The following is a 14126-nucleotide window of genomic DNA, read 5'->3' on the forward strand; positions in this document are numbered from 1 at the left end:
GTTCTCTGTAGTTAAACCAAAGGAAACTCCCATCCCCTATGCGCCCTTGTCAAATTAAGTGCACTTTATAGGAAATAATAAGGAACAATTTGGGATGCAGACTTACTCTTCTGCTGGCTCTGCTGGTAGGAGAAGCTCTTCTGGTCCCTGTCTGGGGAGTAGCTCCTTTTGCTGGTGTTAGACCCAGAGCGCATGATAACAGGGCCTGGTGGGATATCCATCCTGATGGGAGAGCGATCCCGTACTGTTTTGTAAGTGTCCCCGGCTGGGCCTGCAGGGTAGGGGCCCAGGCCCCTTCGCCTAAGACCCTCAGGGTCCTCTCTGACAAGACAATGAGAGAGAGAGAGATAAGGGGATTCAAGGGCCCATCCATTGAGGTCCATTCAACTTTAGAACTAAAGGCAATGTCTCTACCCATGATAAGTGCTTGGATTCTAAAACCCTCTAAGTCTAGAGTGAAAAAACTACACACTAAAGTTGCTGGACAAAATAAATTGTGGTTTGTGTCTTGAAAAACAGTAAAACTGAAAGCCAACAACACCTGAAGTTGCTGGGTCTAACAAGTGGTTTTAGCACTTGGTCCATTAACTAAGTGCACTGGAAGGGATAGGCCTACCCTCGGTCCAAGTACATGATGGCCTGCATCAGATTGGGGTCCACTCTATTGGGGTTAGCTGCCGAAGACACGGTCCTCGACAGAGGAGCTATTCCTTTAACTCTGCTGCTGAGGTGGGAGCCCGCTCTGCTGCTTATCCTAAAAATGACAAGAAAATACCTCAAAGTAAATACCTCACCATATACTATATCTGAAGAAAATACTGTCCTGTCTTTAAAACCAACTAGTTCTAGTCTGAAGATTAGCCTAGATCAGTGGTTTTATAGTCCCGTACCCCTTCAAACATTCAACCTCCAGCAGCCTCTAGCACCAGGGTCAGCGCACTCTCAAATGTTGTTTTTTGCCATCATTGTACGCCTGCCACACACACACACACTATACGATACATTTATTCAAACATAAGAACGAGTGAGTTGTCGTCACAACCCGGCTTGTGGGAAGTGACATAAAGAGCTCTTAAAGGACAAGGGCACAAATAATAATATAATAATAAATCAATAATTTTGCTCTTTATTTAACCCTCTTACATATAAAACCTTATTTGTTCATAAAAAAATGTGAATAACTCACCACTGGTTAATGAGAAGGGTGTGCACATAACCCTGCAATGTTGAGTTGTATTGGAGAGTCTCAGTCTTAAATCATTTCACCCAGACTATTTACATTGACACCCCCCCCCCCCTTTTTTTTTTTTTTTTTTTTTTACACTGCTGCAACTCGTTGTTTATTGTTTATGAACAGTCACTTTAAAAATGACCTTGCCTAACCTGTACCCCCACACATTGACTCGGTACCAGTACTCCCTGTATAAATCCTCGTTATTGTTATTTTGTGTAACTTTTTTTCCTTCTTAACTATATTTCTTGAACTGCATTGTTGGTTAAGGGTTTGTGAGTAAGCATTTCAAGGTACAGTCTACACCTGTTGTATTTGCGCATGTGACAAATACAATTTGATTTGCATACTATGGCACCCTGATGGTTCTCACCAGGCCTGGGAGAGGGTGCTGATGCAGATACAGGCTGAGGGGATACGAGGCCAAGCCTGGGAGAGGGTGCTGATGCAGATACAGGCTGAGGGAGAGGGGATACGAGGCCAAGCCTGGGAGAGGGTGCTGATGCAGATACAGGCTGAGGGAGAGGGGATAGGAGGCCAAGCCTGGGAGAGGGTGCTGATGCAGATACAGGCTGAGGGAGAGGGGATACGAGGCCAAGCCTGGGAGAGGGTGCTGATGCAGATAAAGGCTGAGGGAGAGGGGATACGAGGCCAAGCCTGGGAGAGGGTGCTGATGCAGATACAGGCTGAGGGAGAGGGGATACGAGGCCAAGCCTGGGAGAGGGTGCTGATGCAGATAAAGGCTGAGGGAGAGGGGATACGAGGCCAAGCCTGGGAGAGGGTGCTGATGCAGATACAGGCTGAGGGGATACGAGGCCAAGCCTGGGAGAGGGTGCTGATGCAGATACAGGCTGAGGGGATACGAGGCCAAGCCTGGGAGAGGGTGCTGATGCAGATACAGGCTGAGGGGATACGAGGCCAAGCCTGGGAGAGGGTGCTGATGCAGATACAGGCTGAGGGAGAGGGGATACGAGGCCAAGCCTGGGAGAGGGTGCTGATGCAGATACAGGCTGAGGGAGAGGGGATACGAGGCCAAGCCTGGGACAGGGTGCTGATGTAGATACAGGCTGAGGGAGAGGGTGCTGATGTAGATACAGGCTGATGGGATACGAGGCCAAGCCTGGGAGAGGGTGCTGATGCAGATACAGGCTGAGGGAGAGGGGATACGAGGCCGAGCCTGGGAGAGGGTGCTGATGTAGATACAGGCTGAGGGAGAGGGGATACGATGCCAAGCCTGGGAGAGGGTGCTGATGCAGATACAGGCTGAGGGGATACGAGGCCAAGCCTGGAGAATGCCACTCATCTCAGTGAACGCATCGATATAAGGCCACAATGAGCGCACTCCATGCATGACTGAGGGTACAGGGCAGGTTGCGCATGCTCCTGACCCAGGCAGGTTAGGCAGATCTTATGGCCGTCAGATTCAGGTATAAAGCAGCCACACTGCTGAGGTATAACTAGACGAAATCTAAGACGTCAAATAAATGATATCCAGCTCAAGACTCCAGCTACGTATTTGGTTTGCTAACATGCTAGCTAAGTGTCAAGATGTCAAGATCAAGCTTCTTGGTTACAGCAGAGACATTCAATCCCTTCCTTGATCATGATCCCTGTTGCCTAAATAGTTTTGTGCATAACCCAAAGAAAGATCTACTTGGAGAAAAACATTTGTAGATTATTTTGGGGAAACAGCACCCCTTGTGTTCACTTGTGGTAAAACCATATACCCCAGGTAGGGTACAGAAACGGTATGAACATCTGGATACCGCCCAACCCTAGAGGTATATATAAATTAACCATCCAATGGCACCTGGTTTTCATGACCCCTGCCTGAACTTACAGGGCCACGTCCCAAACAAAGTGCAAGCCTAACATGTCGTCCAGCTTTTACGACCCCCAGACCGGTTTGAAGTAGCCAAGGCTCAGACTGCCATTTACCAAATAAAGTTAATTACCACCATTGCAGTGAGCGATTCCCCTAACCTCACCTCTCTTTCCATAACAAACCTATGAAAAAGTAATTCTGTAGACGGTATACTTGGAGAATTTATTTGGGGCTTTTGAAGAAAATTCCTTTAAAGTGATTTAAAATCTCTATATTTTTATACTATATCTATAACAGCATCTTCAAAGCAGTTCTTCCAATTTAGAAAGATGCTCTCTAAACACGTTACATCTCTGTGGACCAGGGAGAATAAAACATGCTGATCTGAACCAAATAGACATCAGAGCAACTGGGTGGCACAGCCCCACCTGCAATAAGAGTTCCAATATCTCTTTCAGGATCCAAAAAGAGCAAACTGCCTAATCCCAGGGTGGGAAAAGGAGGCCCTGGCTGTCTGAGCTAGGATGTAGAAGATCTGAGAGAGGTTTGCGTTCCAAAATGGCACCCTATTCCCCATATAGTGTACAACTTTTGACAAAGTATTGAACTATATAGGGAATAGGGTGCAATCTGAGACTCCACTTCCCTTTATTGAAAAGGTCATGCTAGTAAAGCCACCATGCATTACGCCCAAATCATCAGACAAACAAATAAAACATTTACGACCTCATTTTGAAAACTAATATATAAACCCAATACCAATTTAAATTGGCTTCTTTAGTCAAACGGCAGCCGACCCCTGCCATCTCTTTCATCATCTTACTGAATGCAATCAGCCACACGCACAAATATAACATGACTGCAATTATGGGTTGAGGTCTAATTACAAAGACAGGTTTACAAAAAACCCATTAGACCAGCATGCAGCGAGGTTTGGCTGAGGTGACTTTGAAAGTTCAAAGGGAGAGTTGACTCCTAACCAGTTGCACTTCACAAGGCTCCTTATTTTCCCTCATTATCTGTTATTCATCACGAGGTCAAGAGCTCCACAAAGGAGCAGATTGACTAATGCCTGCCTCAGTTGCCAAGGCCCCCCCGCAGTGTTCACAACACACACGCCCTCTGCATGTAAGTGGGGGACCCTGTGACTGAGGACCATGAAGCAGCCCCCTAGGCCCAGAACCCGGTCCTTAGTTGTGTTAGGGAGAGGTAGTGGGGTGGTGGTGTGGCCTTGCTGTTCATCTTCTGTCTGGCCACCTCAGTCTCCACATGGCCGGTCGATGAGACACCTCCGGCCAGGAGCGAGACCCTCCAAAGACTTCCTGGACGCTGCTTCCTGTGTGCTGCACTGCAGAGGTGAGGCCTCCCGTCAACCTCCTGACCAGACAATAGTGGAAAACCAGACCCAGATGCCTGCCTGCTGCCCTGTCAACACCACACCAGGAGTCTGCTATAGCCTCCACTGCCTACAAGTCTCCTACAAGCCAAGGAAGCAGTTATGACTATTGGCATTATTCTAATGTGAACCAAAAAGGCAGAACTTGGAGAATTGAATTGTAAACAAAACTTCTGGGATTTACAAGCTCTAAATACGATTTTTAGCCAATTATCTTGTGCATTTCTGCAACACCGACAGGCCGTGGCACGCTCCAGGACTGACACGACCACACATTTTTAGCATGTATTTCAACAACATGCTTATTATCGTGGTTCCAAACGTTGAATAGATTAACATCTCTGGGGTGAACCATTAATCATTCATTCAAAAGATTACGTTTGGAACCACCTTGCCTTACAACAACTGTGATATATGAAAGCAAAAAAAGTCAAGGGTAGACTGTGTACATACAGGAGTTATGAGGTAAACAAACTACTCATCCCACACAGCATTGCGGTCTGTGTCGTCCAGTCAAAGAGCAGATGCAAGTCACGTGATCTGTTGGCGAGCACATAATGCTGCTCAACAGCTGCTATATCGTCCAATCACGGCGGAGATGCAAGTGACTTGCTCTGTTGACGAACACCCATTCGCTTGTGGAGCACGTGACTTGTACCTGCTCTATTATTGGACGATATAGACAGGAAGGCTCATGGTTAGTGTAGTTCTTTTTTGGAGGGGGGGGGGGTAGACTCGTTACACCAGAAATTGATGGTAAAAACAACTTCTCAACACAGAGGTTCAAACATTCATAACCGATGGGCTCTACAACAACATATGAATTGTCTTGCCATCTTGGAAGAAAATAGAATGTCTACGTTGCACAGTAATATCACTATCGTTAATATTTATTATCACAACGGGTGACTGCATTGAGAATTAATTTTCTGGAACCTCTCGTCAGGGCCCTATACAGAGGTTGGATGGTCATATAATGGTTGCTAACGGAATTGGAATCTGGTCCAATAAGAGCTTGCTCTCCCTCTCTCTCCCCCCAGGAAAGCAGAGAGCGCATGTATGCTGTGCATTGATTCTGGAGAGAGCCAAGAGCATGGTGGTGGTTGTTTAGCTGGAGAGGGAGTGACCGGCTGCCCAGCTGGTTCTCCGGGAGGGGGGGGGGGGGTAGCCTTGTTGGCTCAGTGAGTCGTGCCCTTTGTCCTCGTCTGGAGCCTGGTGTAACTCCACTTGTGGAGGAATGAAGGGGAGGGGTTGGTCTTGGCCTGTGAACTGTTGCCACTCTGTTTTGGGCCACTGCTACACGGATGTCTTGGCAGCACTGGGACAGAGCAGAGCCACTGGCTTTAGCTGTGCTGTGCCGTGTGTGTGGGGTGGAGCTCCAAGCCCCTCAAGGACAGGAGTGTGGTGGTCAATAAGTGGAATACGTTATGAAACGAGAGCCACCAGCCTCCTCTCGGTCTTTCCCTCGCAATGGCTCAGAGATAAGTTGGCAAATTCCCTTCAGTCCCTCTTCAATGTGATTGTGTGATAAGTCAAGTGTGATATATCTCGAGTGGGGATTTCAGTCTAAGCTTTTCCTGAGATGGGTACTAATTCCTACTGAGCCGTAAGAATTAAAAGTACAGAATACAAGGTTTTGATCCATCCCGTATGTTATATAATCAAAGTGATTGATTACACAAATAGACATACAGTACCAGTCAACAGTTTGGACAACTACTAATTCAAGGGTTTTTCTTTATTTTTAATATTTTCTACTTTGTAGAATAATAGTGAAGACATCAAAACTATGAAATAACACATATGGAATCATGTAGTAAACAAAAAAAGTGTTAAACAAATCAAAATATATAACAGATCCTTCAAGGTAGCCATCCGTTGCCTTGACGACAGCTTTGCACATTCGGCATTCTCTCAACCAGCTTAAAGAGGAATGCTTTTCCAACAGTCTTGAAGGAGTTCCTACATATGCTGAGCACTTGTTGGCTGCTTTTCCTTCACACTGCAGTCCAACTCATCCCAAACCATCTGAATTGGGTTGAGGTCGAGTGATTGTGGAGGCCAGGTCATCTGATGCAGCACTCCATCACTCTCCTTGGTCAAATAGCCCTTACACAGCCTGGAGGTGTGTTGGGTCATAGTCCCACTAAGCGCAAACTAGATGCGTATTTCTGTAGAATGCTGTGGTAGCCATGCTGGTTAAGTGTGCCTTGAATTCTAAATAAATCACTGACAGTGTCACCAGAAAAGCACCCCCACACCTCCTCCTCCATGCTTCACTGTGGGAACCACACATACGGAGATCATCCATTCACCTACTCTGCGTCTCACAAAGAAACAGTGGTTGGAACCAAAAATCTCAAATGTGGACTCATCAGACCAAAGGACAGATTTCCACCAGTCTAATGTCCATTGCTCGTGTTTCTTGGCCCAAGCAAGTATCTTCTTCTTATTGGTGTCCTTTAGCAGTGGTTTCTTTGCAGCAATTCTACCATGAAGGCCTGATTCACACGGTCTGCTCTGAACAGTTGATGTTGAGATGTGTCTGTTACTTAAACTCTGTGAAGCATTTATTTGGGCTGCAATTTCTGAGACTGGTAACTCTGATGAACTTATCCTCTGCAGCAGAGGTAACTCTGGGTCTTCCTTTCCTGTGGCGGACCTCATGAGAGCCAGCTTCATCATAGTGCTTGATGGATTTGCGACTGCACTTGAAGAAACTTTCAAAGTTCTTGAAATGTCCCACATTGTCTGACCTTCGTGTCTTAAAGTAATGGACTGTCGTTTCTCTTTGCTTATTTGAGCTGTTCTTTCCATAATATGGACTTGGTCTGTTACCAAATAGGGCCATCTTCTGTATACCTCCATACCTTGTCACAACACAACTGATTGGCTCAAACACATTAAGAAGTAAAGAAATTCCACAAAAGTCACACCAGGTGACTACCCAATGAAGCTGGTTGAGAGAATGCCAAAAGTGTTCAAAGCTGTCATCAAGACAAAGGGGAGCTACTTTGAAGGGGGGGGCTCAGTGAGTCGTGCCCTTTGTCCTCGTCTGGAGCCTGGTGTGACTCCACGTGTGGAGCTACTTTGAAGAGTCTCAAATATATTTTGATTTGTTGTACACTTTCTTGGTTACTACATGATTCCATGTGTTATTCCATAGTTTTGATGTCTTCACTATTATTCTACAAAGTAGAAAATATAAAAAGGAAAAACCCTGGAATGAGTAGGTGTCCAAACTTTTGACTGGTACAGTACATAACTTGAAAAATGCTCCTCAGAAACCTCAAATCAACACAAAACCTCAAACCATTCATAAAGGGGCTTGAGAAAGGCAAGACTCTGCTGCCACCTGGTGGTTCATAGAATATGAACAAAAATAAACGCCATTTAGCAGACGCTTTTATAGAAAGCGACTTACAGTCACATGACATCACAACCCTGTTTTATACAAGCTCATATAAAGCATCCGTACCCCATACGTAAGGAGCAATACAAGACACTGGTCTCGATCACACATGTTCATAAAAACACAGCAGGCTTACTACCGTACCATCATGAACAAAAAAGCTTCATAGACTTAGGCCTAACAAGTAACAGAAGGGGACCCCTGGGTTACCTCATCTCTCCTTGACGCCCCATCAGAGAATCATCTCTGGAGCCCCTGTAGTAGGAATCTCTGTAATCCTCCTGCACAGAAAAAACACAATGAAGAAGTCATCCTATATTAGAGACAGAAAATAGTAGACATTTTACATTTAAGTCATTTAGCAGACGCTCTTATCCAAAGCGACTTACAAATTGGTGCATTCACCTTATGATATCCAGTGGAACAACCACTTGGGGGGGGTTAGAAGGATTACTTTATCCTATCCTAGGTATTCCTTAAAGAGGTGGGGTTTCAGGTATTGACTTGGTAAAATACCTAGCACTATTTAGCTAAAACCTTTCGCGTCACTACTCAGTTTTCTTCTGACACCAAAATGTGCAAAATGACAAGTATTTGGGCCTAAATCTTAGATTGACCATAATAAAGCTTCACCCACTTGTCGGGGAGGTGGGGAATTCCTCACTCGTATGCTTCCTATGGGTGTACTGTCACCATGGTATCCTCGATCACTTCCTGTGTGAATCCTGTCGCTACGGTATCCTCTGTGGTCATCGTCATGGTAACTTCGAATGCCGCTATACTGATTGGTTTCATATTCATATTCCCTGTCATAGTCTTGCTCCGGTATTGGCCCGGCCGTCCTCCTCTCCACAGCATTCACAATTCTTGGGTATGTTACCTAAAAACATAAGCATTACGACATGGATTAGTTCAATCAAAAAAACAAGAGTGCAGGGCGGTATCCAGATTTTCATACCGTTTCTGTACCATACCTGGGTATACCGTATTACAGAATGTACACACAAGGGGCGCTATTTCAACAATCCAGGAAGGGATTGAATGTCTCTGCTGTAGCCAAGAAGCTTGATCTTGACATCTTGACACTTAGCTGGCAAGTTAGCAAACCAAATGCATAGCTGGAGTCTTGAGCTGGATATCATTTATTTGACACATCGATTTGTTATACTTCACTTCTAGATATAAGTAGTGGTGTAGCACAGAACCCACAGCACCCTCGAGGTGGGGGTACCCCCCAAAGAAAAAATATATTTCTATTTTAAACGGTATTGAAAATCATACCGTCTGATTTTTGAAATACCCTGGTATATGGTATAAACGGCTATGCAAGAAATAACCTAGAAAAGTTGAAAATCTCTGAAAACTCACTTAAGGATGGTCTAAGGCCTAATAGCTCTCAAGACAATACATACGCCAAAAGTACTTTGTACAGTCACTTACCGCGCTCTCTGAAAAGTGCTCGTCATAGGCCTCTCGGATTCTACTTTTCCTTCGCCTGGGCACTGCAAGGGACAACAAGCATCCAATCACAATAATTACCCCAAAGGGTCACAGACTCAAATAAGTTCATTATCCACTGCTTGTATGTATACAAGTAGCTGTCGTTTCACACAAGTGTGTTGTACATTAACGGGGCGTTCACATGATGTTGGGAGTTCTTGAAAGTTCAGCATCCCGAGTTATGACGTTTCACCACTGACCTTTCACCTTTTCAACCAAAAGATAGACCTTAAAAGGGCCAGCACGCATTTGAAACAATAACGGCCACCCCACCACTGTTTTGGTGAAAAGCTGGGAAATGTAACCACTCTGAAAATGATAGTTAACCATGTTTCAAGGCTATACAAACAGGGTTTGGAAAGGTGACACTTTGAAAGTCACTGAGTTCTTTATTAAAGACCATTCTACTGCCAATGTTTGTCTATGGAGATTACATGGCTGTGTGTTCCATTTTATACACCTGTCAGCAACAGGTGAGGCTGAAATAGCCAAATCCACTAATTTGAAGGTGTGTCCACATACACTATATGTACAAAATTATCTAATCAATGGAAGATTAAATCAAAATGACAGAATTAAAATGACAATTACAAGTTAAATGATAGGTTACAGTACAACGATCAACAGCCAACGGGTAAGGCTGCTACTTAATATTTTGAATGGAGTCGTTTGTAACTGTTGAGGACGAGAAAGGGCATACTTTGATTAGCCTAGCTAGCTAGCCTAACTTCCTTCTCCCGGTTTGACGCAGTCAAGACAGGTACTATGTAATCATATTGGATGATAAATAACCTAGCTAATGCAGCAATTACATTTTTATTTACAATCACAGTAGCCTGCACTCACAGTAGCCTTATTCTAAAATTGATTAAATAAAATTAAAATCCTCAATGTACACAACATTACCATAGTGACAAAGCAAAAACAAGTATTCAGACCCTTTGGTATGAGACTCAAAATTGAGCTCATGTGCAACCTCTTTCCATTGATCATCCCTGAGTAGTTTCTACAACTTGATTGGAGTCCACCTGCCAAATTAAATTGAATAGACATGATTTGAAAAGGCACACAGCTGTCTATATAAGGTCCCACAGTTGACAGTGTGTCAGAGCAAAAACCAAGCCATGAGGTTGAAGGAATTGTCTGTAGAGCTCCGGGATAGGATTGTGTCGAGGCACAGGGTACCAAAACATTTTTGCCGTATTCAAGGTCCCCAAGAACACAGTGGCCTCCATCATTCTTAATGGAGGAAGTTTAGAACCACCAAGACTCTTCCTAGAGCTGGCCGCTAGGCCAAAGTGAGCAATCGGGGGAGAAGGTCAGAGAGGTGACCAAGAACCCGATGGTCACACTGACATGGCTCCAGAGTTCCTCTGTGGAGATGTGAGAACCTTACAGAAAGACAACCATTTCTGCAGCACTCGACCAATCAGGCCTTTATGGTAGAGTGGCCAGACTGAAGCCACTCCTCAGTAAAAGGCACATGACAGCCTGCTTGGAGTTTGCCAAAAGGCACTTAAAGGACTCTCAGACCATGAGAAACAAGATTCTCTGGTCTGATGAAACCAAGATTGAACTCCTTGGCCTGAATGCCAACCTTCACGTCTGGAGGAAACCTGGAACCATCCCTATGGTGAAGCATGATGGTGGCAGCATCATGCTGTGGGGATGTTTTTCAATGGCAGGGACTGGGAGACTAGTCAGCATCGAGGGAAAGATGAACAGAGCAAAGTAGAGAGATCCTTGATGAAGTCCTGAGTACTCTGGAGCAGGTTGTCAGACTGGGGTGAAGGTTCACATTCCAACAGGACAATGACCCTAAGCACACAGCCAAGACAATGCAAGAGTGACTTCGGGACAAGTCTCGGAATGTCCTTGAGTGGCCCAGCCAGAGCCTGGACTGTCTGGAACCCGATCGACATCTCTGGAGAAACCTGATGTCCAACCTGACAGAGCTTGAGAGGATCTGCAGAGAAGAACGAAATACAGGTGTGCCAAGCTTATAGCGTTATACCCAAGAAGACTCGAGGCTGTAATCGCTGCCAAAGGTGCTTCAACAAAGTACTGAGTAAAGGGTCTGAATACCTTCCAAATGCACTGTACAGTTTATTAGGTACACCACCCAAATCACTTTTTTTGCTCCTACAGACAGTGAGTCACGTGTCCGTGGCTTGTTATATTAAGCATTACTGAGTAAAGGGTCTGAATACTTACGTTAATGTGATATTTCAGGTTATTTTTTACAAATTGCAGAAAAAAAAAATGTTGCTTTGTCATTATGAGGTACTGTGTGTGGATTGATGAGGTTAAATACAATAATACATGTCAGAATTGGGCTGTAACATAAGATGTAGGAAAAGTCAAGGGGGTCTGAATACTTTCCAAATTCACTGTACACTCAGTGGTCAGTTTATTAGGTATGCCACCTCGTTCACAAAAATGTTTTGCCCCTACAGCAGGCAAACAGGCATGGAGGCATTCAGTTAGTTACTGTTCGAAAGAACGTTGGAATGGTCAAAATAGGTGATCTAAGTGACTTTGACCGTGGTATGTTGGTCCTGCCTGGTGACAACAGTACAGGCTGGTCGTGGTGGTGTAATGGTGCGGGGGAATGTTTTCTTGGCACACGTTAGGTCTCTTGATACCAATTGAGCAAAGTGCCCTGAAGAATTCAGGCTGTTCTGGAGGCAAAGGGAGGTCCGTCCCAATACTTTATATCATTAATTTATACATCCAAAAATGTATGTAGCAACTGCAGATTAACCCTTTAAAAAAACCCTGGCTAAGAGCTTCAAGGTCCTTGTTGTCCACATCACTAACAAACTATCATGGTCTAAACACACCAAGACAGTGGTGAAGAAGGCACAACAAAGCCTATTCCTCCTCAAAATGGCTACCCGGACTATTTGCATTGCCCCCCTTTTTGCTGCTACTACTCGATGTTTATCATCTATGCAGTCACTTTACCCCTACCTACATGTACATATTACCTCAATATTACCTCGACTAACCTGTACCCCCACACATTGAGACTTGGTACCGGTACCACATGTATATAGCCTAGTTATTGTTTTACTTTTTTAAGTGTTCTTTTTTCACAAATATTGCAAGGTGCAAGGTGGCTTGCAAGTAAGCATTAAATACAATTTGATTTGATGCTTTACTTGCCGGTAGCTATAAGCTAGCTGACATTAGCCGTGAGGAGTTTAGCTAAGATTTTTTATAACTAACCCAAGATAGACCACAGCCTGTCATTTCCAATGGGAGCAAATGATGCATGGTGGGCAGAACAAGCAAAGAGGCACAGGGTCTGACACTAACGATGGCCCGCTGTCCCGAGGCCAGTAAAAACATGTTAGAGCAGTGGATCTCGTTAGTCACTGGCCAGACCGGGCCAGTAACTTCCCAGCGCATTTTGACGTTCCAGTTTGACATTTACCTGCTCTGTCGCAGTCTATCATTGTAAGCTATTTAAGATTACACACGGAAAAGTAATCTATTTGTGTTTGAGCAATAGGATTGGCCATTCAACCACTCTCTCAGGAACTCACTATATAACCTTGACAAGTTAGCTAGTCTGGTAAACTAGCTTTGCAGCGCAAGCTAGCCTGGTTTCGAAGTCTCGTTGGACCACATCCCCATGGTGTGACTGGTCTAATTAGAAGCACAAAGCAACCAAATTCTTGGGTTCCTAAATATGAGAGCTATCAGTGCGTGGATGGCGATGGGATAACTGTCGGTAGGAGACTTGGAAAAAGTCAAACTAAAATCTACTAAATGCAAAAAAAAAAAAAAACATTTAAGAATTTACCGTGATGAAAAATATTCAACACTTGTGTGTGACAAGAAGCTGTAATCCTACATCTGGCAATGAAATCCTTGACGCTTCACCTGTGAACTCTTGACTTAACTTTTTTCACTACTGTTATTTTCATGTTTTTATTTCTTTACTTATCTATTGTTTACCTAATACCATTTTTTTTTTACTTAAATTGCACTGTTTGTTTGGGCTTGTAAGTAAGCATTTCACTGTAAGGTCTACTACACCTGTTGTATTCGGCGCAAGTGACAAATAAACTTCGATTAGATTTTTTGGGCAACTTGACCAAATTCACATAGATATGTGAGTTATAGTTCTGTCATTCTCATTGAAAGCATGTCTAAGAAGTGGTAGATATGTTCTATGTGCGCTATTTCTACGCTTCCTGTTGTCAGTTTTGCCATCTTTTACTTACGGTTTTGTACACCAGCTTCAAACAGCTGAAAATACAAAGTTTTTGGTTATGGTAAAGATATTTCACAGCGGTTAAGATGGTACAATGATTATCTACACAATGACTGCTCGTTTCGTCATAAACGGAAACTAGGCAAACTATTATAATTTTATCAACCAGGAAATTGCAGAGTGACTTCTGCATATTTCACCTTTAAGTACGAGACTGAGGTCATGCTGAGATATTATCAAGCCAGCTAAAATCTGGTTGAAGAATTGGTCCGACTTCGAAGGCACAAACATAAACACAATCTTGTCAGACTTACGACTTCCCAGTTTCCCACGAGCACATGAATGCCCCATTAGACAGTAACTTTGTGCGGTTAGTACAGGCAGTGTGTGAACTAAGGAAACATCCCTTTTTATACTCTGCCAAAAAAGACAGATATGGCAAATCAAACCATGAAAGTATGTGTTCATTATAACTGTCCCTTCATATTGTACACACCGATTGTCCAGTTACTTCGGTGGAGTTGTTGCTAGCGAACT

At 44.1% G+C, this 14126-nt stretch overlaps 2 protein-coding genes across 7 annotated transcripts in view; both read right to left on the reverse strand.

The window, feature by feature from the left end:
- Positions 1-13618, reverse strand: part of LOC115197609 (periphilin-1) — a 35557-nt gene extending 21939 nt beyond the window's left edge. Inside the window, exons 1-6 of the mRNA XM_029759293.1 lie at positions 13600-13618; positions 9305-9366; positions 8502-8744; positions 8075-8145; positions 617-754; positions 107-321 (exon numbers count right to left, since the gene is read on the reverse strand). Of these exons, the coding sequence (XP_029615153.1) occupies positions 107-321; positions 617-754; positions 8075-8097 (376 nt within the window). The 5' untranslated portion in view covers positions 8098-8145; positions 8502-8744; positions 9305-9366; positions 13600-13618. The remainder of the gene's footprint in view (positions 1-106; positions 322-616; positions 755-8074; positions 8146-8501; positions 8745-9304; positions 9367-13599) is intronic.
- On the reverse strand, positions 1480-2855 carry LOC115197608 (SH3 domain-containing protein C23A1.17). 6 transcript variants are annotated; one of them, XM_029759292.1, is made up of 3 exons: positions 2370-2853; positions 2156-2287; positions 1480-2002 (listed from the first exon to the last, which is right to left on the reverse strand). In XM_029759292.1, exons 1-3 carry the CDS (start codon positions 2580-2582, stop codon positions 1601-1603), a joined length of 747 nt encoding a protein of 248 aa, XP_029615152.1. In that variant the 5' UTR covers positions 2583-2853; the 3' UTR covers positions 1480-1600. The 6 variants fall into 6 exon arrangements, with proteins under 6 accessions (XP_029615152.1, XP_029615150.1, XP_029615151.1 ...); XM_029759290.1 differs by having other exon boundaries at positions 2105-2287; positions 2370-2849; XM_029759291.1 differs by having other exon boundaries at positions 1480-1945; positions 2156-2855.
- Positions 13619-14126: the final 508 nt, after the last annotated feature.

The sequence above is a fragment of the Salmo trutta genome, chromosome 7 (assembly GCF_901001165.1).
Source record: "Salmo trutta chromosome 7, fSalTru1.1, whole genome shotgun sequence".
Lineage (NCBI taxonomy): Eukaryota > Metazoa > Chordata > Actinopteri > Salmoniformes > Salmonidae > Salmo > Salmo trutta.